Raw genomic sequence first — 14,365 nt, forward strand, 5'->3', positions numbered from 1 at the left:
AAGTGACATGAGTTATTTTCAATACCTTGTGTGTGTTGTTTCCATGATTTCTATTCATCTGCCTAAAATGTATCTTTTATAAATACACTGTACATTATGTGTGTTTTATGATTATGATTGTTCAAATATGTCAGCCAAAAATCAGTTGACATACAGCCCCACAGACAAATAACGTCCTAGTGTTACTTACCAGCATCTTGTTGATCAAATGCACATCCTCAAATAGATCAAGTGGTTTGAAGGAGATGGCGTTTGGACAGTGCTTAGAAAGCTTAAATTAGATTACTATAATAGATACACTTTTTATTCATTATATGTATTGTTAAGTTGATTTGTTTTTACTTTTAGTGTAGTGATTTGCAATATTATAGCAAAGTCATCCTAAAAAAGGCACAATATACTAGTGAAAAGCAGCCATCGACATACTTTGGGGTTGATTTACTAAAACTGGAGAATGCAAAGTCTGGTGCAGCTGTGCATGGTAGCCAATCAGCTTCTAACTTGACAAAAAAAAACCTGGAAGCTGATTGGTTTCTATGCAGAGCTGCACCAGATTTTGCACTCTCCAGTTTTAGTAAATCACCCCTTTGTGCAAAAGCTGTAACTTCCTTTGAATAGGTATTTTTTTTTTTCATTTTCTTTCTTTTGGCTCTGTGCTGTGCCTTTGGGGGTGAGTTATTTGGATAGTACGGTCATGAGTACAACTCGCTCCCCCATGTTATCTTATACTGTTTTTGAATCAGTTGGACTCTGTAGATTGAGCTTTGTATCCTTGTGCAACTTCATGTTATCTTGTTTTTTTTCCAAATGTTTTTTAAATGTTGGCTTTGTATTTTGCTGAAATATCAATAAAAATTATTGAAAGTAAAAAGCTGTAGCAAATAATATGAGATTAGCTGGACCCCTATGCCTGCATGGTTACCCCATTGCTTCCTGGAGAATGTTAGGACCTCAGTCCCTCAGAGCATTATGAGAAAATTGTTAGAAAAGTGAATATATACCCAAACCTTTATTTTTTTTTAGTTTTGTAGTGAAGGTTTAAATCCCCTGCTAGAGAGTTTAAGATTTCTCCTTACCTGGACAACTGTAACTTTTTGATTTCTCCTCACTTTCTTTCTTGTTGACAATGGTGACCAGTGCAAATAGAGTGGTGAATCTCACCAATGGGCACATAGACAGCAAGAAAACTGGACTGATAATCTCACCCTTCCCTACTATATGCAAAACATACAATATAAAATAATTTGTATATATATATATATATATATATATATATATATACATATATATATATATATATATATATATATATATATATATATATATAATATATATATATATATATATATATATATATATATATATATATATATATATATATATATATATATATATATATATAGACTTTAAGTAAAAGAGCAAAATGGCTAATAATACATACAAAGAAAAAAGAAAAGAACAATATACTATTAATAAATGTATACAATTTTTATCTAAATACTGTATAAATACATCAATTCCCAACCATCCCACTGATCAAAACTATTAAAATTATGTGAGCTCAAAATCAGTCAGTAGTATAGCAGAGGCCAACACTATCGTAAAACAAGTGTTGTACCTGCTGAGTAAAGATAAATTTGGTACTGTGCCAACTACTCAAAAGGACTATGTAAAAAATAGTATAAAATTATGTTAGAACTATTTCCTACTGTAATGGCTGTGTGATGTTATACAGGTGATTTAGGGTTCATATGTTTTTTTAGGTGGGTTCATTGCTGACCGATGTATTTATGCAGTCAAACTTCAGATAATATTGTACAGTGTGTGCACTGTACAGTACCCTACAACAAATAATCAGAATGCATCATCTAACTGGACACTGTCACTGTACATTGCAAGTTAGGTGTTTCTCAGTATTACAAGGCAATAGGCACATATAGCAGCATATGTTTCGAGAATCTTTAGCACCATATTATACTTTAGGGTATTGGAGCAAATCTTTAAATACCCCATCAAGCGTGGAAGATGTTATTTGCTGCTATTGGGCCAGGAATATATAATGGCATTGTAGGGAAAATGTCAGACATAATAGATGATATACAACACAATGCTTTGAGATTGTTTTATTTCGTTTGTGAACATTTCTTACATTTTCTGTCTTGTCTAATCTACCAATTTATTAATCTATCAACAATTATGTCTTTATAAACAGCTGTCTCAAACTTGGATGCAGAAAGCAAGCTGAGCGTGTATTACAAGACAACTTTGCACCAGCAGAGGAACATCTTCCTGCCAACCACTAGACCACCTTGTGTAGAGGAGCTCCATCGCCATGCCAAGCAAAATCTGCGTTCCATGCGTAGAGGTGGGTTTTTACTCCTTATAACTAATTAGATTCCATGTTACCTCATATATCCTGTTGGTATTAGAAATCATCTTCATTTATTTAAAAGAAAACCTGCTTTGGAGAAATATGCCAATGCTGACCAATGCCTCTGCAAATGTTGGTTGCTTGAATCTTATGCTGACTCCTCCTGTTTCAAAAGTCTGAGTATGCAGATAGGGCCTTCTGATTTTACTATAACTTTTGTAATCTACATGCTTTTTTTATCTGGGCTTTTTAGAAAGTATTGATGTCAATAGGTCAGAATTTCAGCATAAAAGCAGCCCCTATATTGCCTTATAGTTTTCCTTTAAACACGCTACTTGTACTAGATCACCATGGGCTTTTTTAAGCTGTAAGTTCAGCTTTTATATTTTAAATAGTCACTGGTACTGCAATAGATTAATGTTCTTCTAAAAAGCTGTAAACATAAATATGACTTGCACAGCCTCCCAAAGGCAGAGGTTTGTATATTGACTTTTATTGGAAATTAGAAATATTCCCGAAAAGGCTGGAATATTTTAGAATAGAATAAAATTGCTGCATGTAAATCACCAAGAAGGATAATTCAAGAGATTATATCTTCCTGTCAGCTAATGTGGGGTCCACAATACTGGCTTTTCTGCCCTGCAGGAGTAATTATATCATGAAAGTGTGGCTTTCCAGCCTGTGCATTATTGCTGCAGTAAAAGCTTCATGTAACAAAGGAATTTTCATCTTTCAAAGTAAAGCCTGTGAGGAGAAGGTGTGCTCAATTTAAACATTGTAAAATCCTTATCATGCTTAAGCATTCTACAGTCCAACGTGTGGACTTTGATGAAGACTTGTAAAAGATTTTTGAGACCTCCATTACTCATGGGTTTTTTTATTTGATATTCTATGTCGGGAGATGGAAAGAGTCAAGTTTGGGTCACAGCTGTTTTGGAAAATCTCTTTTGGTTTCTTAGGAAAACCGGTGCATTCTTATAAAGTGTAAAATCTGATCTTGTTTGCCTGCAACAGCTGAATCTCTCATTGGAAAGGTGAAGTTTGCCGTTACCTTTCTGAATGAAATAGTATGGGGTCGGTGAAGCTAGTTACCTGTTAACTTTCAAAAAAAGGTAATAGATGAGAGCACAGAGATTTTGAGCATAAATGTCAAGTCTGCCCTTTGTCTTGAAATTTTCAATTTTAAGTAGTGTTTTGCAGTACAAAAGGGCTTTCTTTGCTTCTTACCTATAACCTGACTTATAAATCAAAAGGTCATTATTTATAATGTTCAACCTAATTGTATTCATGAAATGTAAAGAAAGAGCACAGAAATGTTTAATAAAAGTAACTGTATAGCCTGCATGGTTATGTGGCCAGTGCTGAGACATTGATTACATGGGCTTTACAGACCACTGTTTATTGACTGGCCAACCCTGCTTTAACATTATTTAGAAAAGAGAAAAAAAACATGAATGCAAACCAGAAGTTGCAGATAACAAAAAGATCTAGATGATAAAAAAACAATACAGGCCAGCTTCAAAACATTTTGTGATGCTTCGTTGCCTTTGTTTGTATTAGGACATGACCTATATTGTTGGAGTTGTGCAACTTCTATATCTTTTCTGCTTAAGTCTTATGCAGGCAATACACGGAGCAAATTTTTTTTTCATGCAGCCACGAGTTGCAGGAAATAAAATTGCTAGATTCCCCCATCAACACAGACAGTGTTGACAGGGGAATTCATCCCACTGCGCCATTGTATTCTCTCGGCGGGGCAGGGCAGGGGAAGCTGTTCCCGCTGGGAGAAGACATTGATTATTGCTAGTGACTATACCAGCCGCACGATAATTACATGCAAATTCCAGCAGGCTAGTTGTACCCATGTCGATGGATCGATCAACTTGTTACATTCAGTCTGCCCATTTATGGTTCGTATCTCAGCCAGTCCTTGCTGAACCGGGTCGAACCGGTTTCTAACCATTTATAGCCAGCCCTAGTCACCATGATACTTTGGTGGGACTATTTAACCAATGATTCAGCACTGGGCAAGTGACCAGGCACCAGAGGGCTGCAGATTTTGCTCTTGTTTACCTTTACCTTTGAGACTAAAATAGGCAGAATTTGGCAATAATGCTTGTTTGGGTTAGCACTATACAGAAGGTCAGCATTAAATGTGCTACATGTACAGGTTGCAGTCCTTTGTTCTATTTTAAAGTAGCACACGTACACAGATGTAATACACAAAATGCACATTAGTTACGTGTTTTGCATTATGCCTGTACGTTACTTTATGCAAATAGATCTGTAAGGTAGCCTTCACCCATTAATGTCTATGTCCGGCTGTACACAGCTCTAAGACATCCCGAATACCCAAAATATGCATGTAGCCTTATTATACAGTGATGTTGTGGGGGGATTCTGACACATTTGTGGGTTTTTTTCCTTGGTAATGGTCCTTTTACTTATTTGATATATTTATATGGTTTCAACAAAGTACTTTTCTTTACAGAGTAAACAGAACCATTCTTTAAGTGCAAAATGAACGCATATAATAAATACATGCAATTGGGACTGTTTTTCCTAGAAGTAGGTTAATTGTCAGTGCTTTGGTGGACTGTGAGTATAAACTCACATGGACACAATAAGAACATTGTACTAATGAAGACACTGTCCCTGGGAATAGTCCATTTGTATCTCAACCTGTGATATATTGTCTTCAGATCTACCATTGGCACTGTCAAGCAGCAGACATCATACTCTAAACCATCTTTTTTATATAAAAAAAAATAAGAAAATAAAATGTGTTAGTAACGTAGTATTAATGAGTATAGATGAAGTACAATGTATTTTTTCAAATGTATCTAACAGAAAAGCATGCCTGCCATCTTGTGGAAACAAATAATATGAGTATGATTATAGGGAGAATTGTTTTTAAAGCATTATATTATTGGACAAGTTCTCTTCATCCAGCAGTAGTAGCTGTTGATCTAGAAATTAAAGATGATGATGAAGATAATGGTGGTATAAATCCAATCACTAAAATCAAAAATAAACTTTAATATGTTAATGTAATTTCAAACGTCATTTTTAAGAGTTTAAAAATGTCAGCATTTACTAAATTAATACTTGGTAATCCTGCCATTAAGGTCACTCTAAAAAGCATTCTGCGGTGGTTACATTTTTAGCATGCAGCCAAGCAGCAGCTTCTAAGTATTCGGAAGGTGATCCTGTCACCTCCTGAAAGCCTGTTTTTTGTTTGTTTGTTTTTCCAATTTTCAGTGAAACTAATGTGCCACAACCATGAGGCAAGTGTTTGGTGCTCGGCTGTAGTGCGACCCCTATTGACTTAAATTAGCAAGTTTAATGTTATATTTACTGCACCCATGGCAGGTGTACAGCCATGGGTGACTTTACACGTGCCATGGGTGCATACACATGGCATGATTAATCCGGTGAAAACTACCGGTATTTAGCCTACCATTATACCCAAAGTATAACAAACAATTTGTTGTTGGCACTGAAAGATCTTGATCTAGAAAATTATTGGAATCTGACCTTACTTGATCCAAAGTTTTATAGGTACTCAACCATAAACAAAATATATAAATAGGGTGAGGTAATCAATTAAAGACAGAAAAAGACCCTCATTCAGAACTACTGCACCAAGAGCTCCCAATTTCTGAAAACAAACATACCACATATTACTTTTATATGATAGTGTTAGGCCCCGTACACACGACCAGTTTCCTCGGCAGAATTCAGCTTCCGACCGAGTTTCTGGCTGAATTCTGCCGAGGAAACTGGTCGTGTGTACACTTTCGGCCGAGGAAGCCGACGAGGAGCTCGACGAGGAAATAGAGAACATGTTCTCTATTTCCTCGTTGTTCTATGGGAGCTCTCGTCCCGCCGAGCTCCTCGGCGGCTTCAGTGCTGAACTGGCCGAGGAACTCGATGTGTTTGGCACGTCGAGTTCCTCGGCTGTGTGTACGAGGCCATAGACTGTTTGTGTCTTGAAGCAGATTGATGTATCATTATTTAATGAGTCCTGTTCTCTGTTTTTTCAATAACAGAGCATCGTGCACGAGCAGACAACAGAGAAAGGCGGTTCATGGGCTCTGTTTTTGTTGCTCCTCCTTTTCCCTCCTACCCTTCAGCTCATACTCTAAAGAGAAGAGAGGTAAAGGAACATCACCATCTACCAGTAAGCCTTAATTTCCTTATATTCATATACAATAAAATTCCTATATATTCTTTGGTTTACTCTTTGTACATACTTACAGTGTATATACTAGTAGTCTTTATCTAACATGTAGTTGTAATATCCAAATCAACCTACTTGAGTCTGTGAACTTAAAGCCCAACTCCGGGATATATTTCAAGTGCAGAGATCTCACCTCCAGAGTCTCTTAGGTGGCTTGCAGTATATATATATATATATATATATATATATATATATATATATATATATATATATATATATATATATATATATATATATATATAAAGTCAAAACATATTTATTAGTTTTGGATAGACTAGCGAGGGGGGCGGGGAGATTTGCTTTTTCTTTTTGTCCTGGTGACCACTGAAAATGGAAACAATGGGAAATTCTTTATTTTATTGTTGTCTCTGGAACAGGACGTGAGGGCAAATCCTCCATGGTGAAAACTGTCTATGGGGATATTTTCTCACAAAGTGAAGGGAAATCTCTTCAATGAAACATAGACAGCTCTAAGAGCTTTTGACCATTTTTTTATATAACCAAAGCTGAGAAAAAAAGTTTTACCTTCTGAAATACTTTAACACTCTGTTATTTATCAAAAAATATAATAACACTTTTGGGTTGACTAACTCTTTAACTGTGCGACATTTATTGTTCTTATAAACATGTTTGCCTCTGCTAAATTACACTTTTGAATTTAAACTTCATATTGGTACATTGAATTGAAATATGCATTGTTAATCCTTGTGTTTGTATTATTTCTGTCAGTATGCATTATTTATCCACATTATAATTCACATTTATTTATACTTTTTTATGTAAAAATCATTTTTAGAGGTGAGTGAATCGATCTATGGTAAATCTAGTAAACCAAGAGAATCTGATCTTTCCAGAATTTTTCAACTCAATTTAAAGTTGTTCAATCTGACCACACTGTAGTCTGCATTTTTGGCTGCATTGAGGAGTAATATTGGGTGTCCCCTGAAGAGTGGATAGCGGTCTTCACTCTCCATTGTAAAAAGGCTTTATAATGAAGATAATCAGCAAACTGAAAAAGGCCAGATTCACACAATTTCTCCATACTGGCCCAGTTTTCAGATCCATTCACTAATCTCTACTCATGTTGTATAGTCTGCCAAAGTTTATGCCACATTTTTATTTTGCCATTTATGCATGCTTTTAATGTGTTTTCCATTTATATTCATATTACATTTTATATTCTTAGTTTAACAGAACCCGTCCATCCTCCCCTACTGAATGTTGCCATTTGACCCCATGGAGTAGAAAGGTATTTGAGAACAGCAAGTTTAAGTGTATCTCTGTCCAGATAAAAATTACAATACTCTATCCTTAATATTAACGTCTGTAACTTCTTTTCTAACTCCCTATATTTTTCTATTGATTCATCTTTATTTGGTATAGTGTATATGGTTCGGAATTAGGTCAACAAACGTTTAAGGAATTATAATAAACATAACTGATTATGTAGACCTTAGTAATAATGGGTCCTGTTTTTCATCATATCATAACCATGCAGCATGTGATCTGTAAATATACTCAGCTTTACCCTTTATTGTTCTCAAGCTCTTTCAACCAAGATGCTTTTCATTTCTCTGTTCAATCAGCAGGCAGAGCTGTTGGATGAATTCCCCACCTCCCTTCTCACAGCTAATCCACATATACATATACATCCCATAATAGGTTGCTCCCAAGGCAAACAGACATAATAGACAAATGGGATACAGCCACACCTAACAAACATATAGCAACCCCGACTCCACCTCAAACCATCTAGCAATGGTCTCTGATGGACGGTGGACTTTATCTTCATATATTCTTGAGGTCAGACTGGGGTTCTCGGTGCCCCTAATAGACACAGGGTGGCTTACATATAGAGGGGGGGCTGGGGGAGCTGGGCAGGGAGCTTTCAGTGCTCTCCAATGTAACCTGGGTTCCACAAGCGTCCCAACCAAACTGACTCCCGTCACAACAAGTATATTTAATTATTTAAGTCATCTATTAAATTCACAGGAATGGGTTTAACCTTCTACATCTATCTAAACTACAGTAATTTGCGCATCACACTGTTACTGTTGAGCTGTACGGACCCTTTCATATTGCTACATAAAGCAGTATAAAGGATATACTTTTCTGCAAAGGGAAACCCACTTTGGTTTATACTTTTTAAGTTTATACAGATTTTCTTAAAGACTGAACTTTTTTAGTTTTGGATAGTGTTTTTTGCTGTCTAGCCGCTGTATAAAATATCAGTGCATACAGCTCTCTCCCAAATAATCTTTCAAAGTACAAAAAAGTAAAAAAAAAAAATCATAATATATAAATATAATATACAAACATGTGAACCAATATCAATTCATTTTCAAGTCCAAGTCAAGTTAGGGTGTTTAATAACAATATAAGGCTGGTTGAGTTCAATATAGATGCCTCTGTGAAAAAAATGTACTCAAAAGTTTTCAATCATCAGTGCAACAGTGCACTTCTTCCAGGGTGCTCTTTTAGGTGACCATCAACCATGGAGACCCTCTTGTAAAAATAAACTCACCAATTCCAGTTGACCCCCTTAAAAAAAATTAAACTGGTCAAACAGCATTGTTTTTAAACCACTTGGGAATAATCCTGTACTTCCTGCTTATGACTTCCAAGGACTTTCTATCATGCACGCAACTCCAGCCATTCACACTCATGCATTTTGCATTACACAGACTTTGTCAGGAGCTGTCAAACAAATGAAGAGGAAAATCATGAAGAGAGACTGGGATGCAGTTGCCAGCTCTTGCTACTAAGTGGCCACTCCCCAATAAATATTGCAGACCTTTGACAGTTAGTCTGGTTTTGCTACACCCCTGGTGCAGAATAGGCACCACTCTGACTCTACTAACAAGCATAACCACACAGATCAGTAAGTACAAGGAACATTTCCAGTAAAATAACACATCTCTACTACGAAGATCAGTGTTTCTCAACCTTTTTTAAGTCAAGGCACCCTTCAAAATTATGGACAGTCTCAAGGCACCCCATTCTGCATTTTGCCAAGGCACCCCTAAAGAGATGGAAATAGTTGAAAAAGGCTGACCTAGATAACAGTAAGGCCCCGTACACACGACCAGTTTCCTCGGCAGAATTCAGCTTCCGACCGAGTTTCTGGCTGAATTCTGCCGAGAAACCCGGCCGTGTGTACACTTTCGGCCAAGGAAGCCGACGAGGAGCTCGACGAGGAAATAGAGAACATGTTCTCTATTTCCTCGTTGTTCTATGGGAGCTCTCGGCCCGCCGAGCTCCTCGGCAGCTTCAGGGCTGAACTGGCCGAGGAACTCGATGTGTTTGGCACGTTGAGTTCCTCGGCCGTGTGTACGGGGCCTGAGAGTTATCTCTACGGAGCTCTCTATGGTTGATGGACACGTAAAAGATCACCTTGGAGGAAGTTTACTGTAGTACTGAGGACTGGATGGTTGCTTTTTCTGCACACTTTATTACAGATAATTATACAGTATATGGCGAACAACAAACTTATATTGATAATGAACACTGACATTTATATATATGTTCTTTATATTATTTGCACTTGAAATAGAATTTTTATTGACTCACATTTCTGCATATACCGTGTTTCCCCGAAAATAAGCCCGGGTCTTATAATTATTTTGGCAACAAACGACACAGTAGGGCTTATTTTCAGGGTAGGTCTTACCATGTAATGTGATGTCTTCTCTCCCCCTCTCCCTGCCAGTCAGGAATCCCCAGTGCGAGTTAAAATGCTTGTAAAATCCTATAATCCACTCCATTACAGTAATATATAATGTACAATGTGTGTGTTTCTGTAATATAATTGTGCCAAATACCTTCATTATATCGTCGCTCTGCGCTTCTGTGACCCGCTGGAGCTCTCTTCCCTGCATTTATATTACAGAAACACACACATTGTACATTATATACAACTGTAATAGAGAGGATTATAGAATTTTACAAGCATTTTAAACTAGGGCTTATTTTCGGGGTAGGGCTTATATTGCATCCCTCCTGGAAAATGATGCTAGGGCTTATTTTCGGGGTATGTCTTATTTTTGGGGAAACACGGTAATACCTATATATTGTGATTGTTTTTTTGTAATATTTTTCGCATTTTCTGGTATTGTATTTGGGAGCTCAGTATGCATATATTTATATGCGGTCACACACAGCACCTGGTTTGAGTCACCTTAAAATGTAATGGGAAAAACATGTAAATATATTGGGCCATTACCTAATGCTAAGTAAGGCTATTTGTGTTGATGAAAAATAGTTAAAAATAAGCTAAATTTTTATCAATGTAAATATGGCATATGCAGGTAACACCTGACCATCAATATACTACACCATTGCTCCTTACAGAATAATCATAATAGTTTATTAGAGAGCAGTAAGATCGCTGCACAATCATTGTCCAGGGGTCTATTGTAATTCAGGGAAGAAGTCAGCAACAAAACCTAGCCTTTTCCCCTTAAGCACGCAGCAAACTTTCTCCCACCAAGTTACCAAGGAAACAAAGTCTTTTGTGCTTGTAGTTTGTATGAGCTATTCATGTCTTCTGGGATTGAACAAAAAAGCTGCAGATGAAGGAAGAAAGTAGTAAAAGTTGTATGATTTTCTGCAGAGATATATTAAAAAATCCCATTTCATGTGGCATTTAAATTATATGACCAGGAAACACTGGAAAGGTAAGTGTCACGCCATACTATTTTAATATTCTTAAGAGTCTGAAGTCTGTAAACTAAGAACAGATGGGAACTAGCATTAGTGAGCAACAACATTCGATGGAAAGAATATCTAATGCAGAATAGTTAACATAATAGAGGACAGCGTGCAGCATATATTTGGTTATTAACTTTAAGGACTAAAAAAACTTGTAAAAAATTTAGATTCTAGAATTTAGGAATGTACTCTTAGTCCAAATTTTTTCAGATCTAGTGTTTTTTTTTTCTTTACAGTGTGAGTAAAATATATGATTTCATACATCATCTTGTTCTATCCCTAATGCTAATCCTTTTCTTCTGCAAGAGTTCATAGAAGATTAACCCCTACTTTTACTCTCCTTTGACTTTTTCTTTTCTATTTTTGGTGGTTTGTTATTAACCATTTTTTTAATTTAAAGTGTTAACATGAAGTGTCTCTGTTACTATTCCTATGTATGTGGGATATAAATATTATCTTTCCTTCTCTTTGCTTTGGTTCCTTGCTGAAATAACAAACACGGATTCAATAAATTCCTGGTGAGCTTGCAAGCTTTTATAAATCAATACTAATGTATACAAATTTTACAGACTCATCCACCACAGGATGAAGATGAAATGGTTTTAGGACAGAGGCCAAAAAATCCAATTCCTAATGTTCCATCAACATTGGATAAACAAACCAACTGGAATAAAGAATTGCCTCTGCCTACCCCTGAGGAGAAGATGAAACAGGAGTCCCAAGTGGTTACATCATGCATTATACCCATCAATGTCTCTGGTAGAGTACCTAAATTATATTTTTTTTATAGAAGTAAACAAATGACAGGTTTTAAATATGTAATTTTTAATATAATGTAACAATATGACATTCATTATATGTAAATACAATAAGGCAGCAAGAAATGGGTCTTGAGTTTCCAAGAAAACTAGTGGCTCTCACAAACAGTCCAAATGCCATAATCATTAAAAGGTTCATGTGGTACCCAAGTATTTGATTCAGTGAAATATTCAATTCACCAGAATCCAACCATACCTGAAATATTAGATTGTACTGGATTGACTCTAGTTTCCTCTGCAAAGTTTAACAATGACTAAAATATTCAATTTACTCAGTATTTTTTTTAATAAGGTAATTATCAAGTAGGGTTCTGTGTTACTGAGTAGTCAGAATATGTAGTAAAATATTGTTATTTAAAAAAAAAAAAATCTCCTGGAAAGCAGCTGATTACAGGCCTAAATACATATAAATGAACTTCTTTATCTATAAATGAATTGGGGTCCTCAATTCAAATGCTGGCCAGGACACTCTCCGCATGGAGTGCGCATTGTCTCCCTGTGCTTGTGTGGGTTTCCTCCCACACTCCAAAGACATGCTTGTAGGTTAATTGGCTCCTGCCTGAAAAAATGGCCCTAGTATGCTATTCTATTGAATGCGCCCTAGATGGCTGCCTCAACATTTGCCCCAAAGGCAGATAGGGCACTCTGAGTCCCTAGTAAGTAATTTAATTATTATTAAGAATATATTATTTAAAAATATATAATTTGAGAGGTTTTTACATTTAGCATGTAGCCTGAGTAGCCAGCAGTAAATTATGTTGTATTAAATGCATGTGGTATTAATATTTATTTTGATAATCCAGTAGCTGCTGATTTGCAAGGCAGTGGTGTCACTAGTTTGTAAACTGATTGGCTGCATTCCTATCACACTTGGATAAATGATGGGCACACTTTGTACAAGAGTAGTTTTCCTTTAAGGCCCCTTTCACACAGGGCATGTCCATTTTGACAGACTCCGCTTGCTCAGCAGGGATCGATCCGTTGATCCCCGATAAGCAGGCGGATGACAGGTCCGTCTCCGCTCACTGTGCAGAGACAGACCTGTCAGAGCCCCGCTCTCCTCTATGGGAGATCAGATGAAAACGGATTTACCTGTCCCTTTTCCTCCAATTCCATCCGATCTGCCAAACAGAAGGAAAATAGGGTCTCCATCTGTCTGAATTTGGCACACCGGATTGAAAGGGATAGCGGCGGATGTCAGCGGACATGTCAAAGCTGACACCCATCGCTCTATAGAGGTGAATGGAGCGTTCGATCAGGTCCGCCTAAAAAACAGTTCCGCCTGAGAAATAGGCGGAACTGATTGGACAGCATGTGTGAAAGGGGCCTAACTGTACAAAGAATACACTTGTATCCAACCATGAATCACACTTTAAATGCTATTTTGAAGATATATTTAGAATTTCAGTTAACAAAAGAGCACAAACCAACCGATAACTCTTACTGTATGTTTTCAGTTTGTTTCAAAATGTTGCATTAGCTAAGGGTTGTGGTGTTTACCAGCAATTTTTCTGGATCTGTCTATGGAACAAAAGCAGTGTTTGAAATGAGACAGAATAGAAGTTAGTTTAGAAAATCATCTGATCATCACATGGAAAGTCAATGCAGAATGGTGTACTTTTGTATGTCAGAATCACTGACTGAAAATGTTGTCTGGTTCTGTAGGAAAACTATTTTGTCTTCCAATGACTCTTTAAAGGTAGGGAATATCTTGTTCATATATCACTGTATAGTTTCCTAATATTAATACATAATTCATTTAATGAGCTGGTAAAGTGCTAATATACATTCAAATAACAATTCACGTGTGTTTGTTAAGTTTTACATAATGTCACTTTAATGTCTCAAAATATGTATTTGTATTGTAATAAGCATTATAAAAGGAACAGGGATTTTAATGGCTTTGGTTGAACAATACAAACAATTCTGTAACATCACACTTGCAGGATAGCAGCTGTAATTTGTGTGTTGTTTTTTTTTTGTTTGCCACATCCATAAATAAGTAACATGCTAATAGTACTTTTAATATGCTAGTTTATAATTACAATATAAAAACTAACTTTAATAAATGGATGAAAGCAACTAAATAAATGCCGAAACAAAGTACTTATTACCTTTTTATCCCTTGATTGGCTATGCATTTTCTTTGTATGTTGCAACTGTAGACACAGCTGTGTCTGTGGAATGCTGATTCACCTTAAGAGCTTTTAGTGCCCGTTCACA

The 14,365-nt window shown here is 36.3% G+C and overlaps 1 protein-coding gene across 1 annotated transcript in view; it reads left to right on the top strand.

The window, feature by feature from the left end:
• NHS (NHS actin remodeling regulator) overlaps positions 1-14,365 on the top strand; it is a 271,101-nt gene that overhangs the window by 241,428 nt on the left and 15,308 nt on the right. Inside the window, exons 2-5 of the mRNA XM_040336882.1 lie at positions 2,213-2,365; positions 6,424-6,554; positions 7,801-7,863; positions 11,894-12,083. Of these exons, the coding sequence (XP_040192816.1) occupies positions 2,213-2,365; positions 6,424-6,554; positions 7,801-7,863; positions 11,894-12,083 (537 nt within the window). The remainder of the gene's footprint in view (positions 1-2,212; positions 2,366-6,423; positions 6,555-7,800; positions 7,864-11,893; positions 12,084-14,365) is intronic.

This window comes from Rana temporaria, chromosome 2, assembly GCF_905171775.1.
Source record: "Rana temporaria chromosome 2, aRanTem1.1, whole genome shotgun sequence".
NCBI classification, from domain to species: domain Eukaryota; kingdom Metazoa; phylum Chordata; class Amphibia; order Anura; family Ranidae; genus Rana; species Rana temporaria.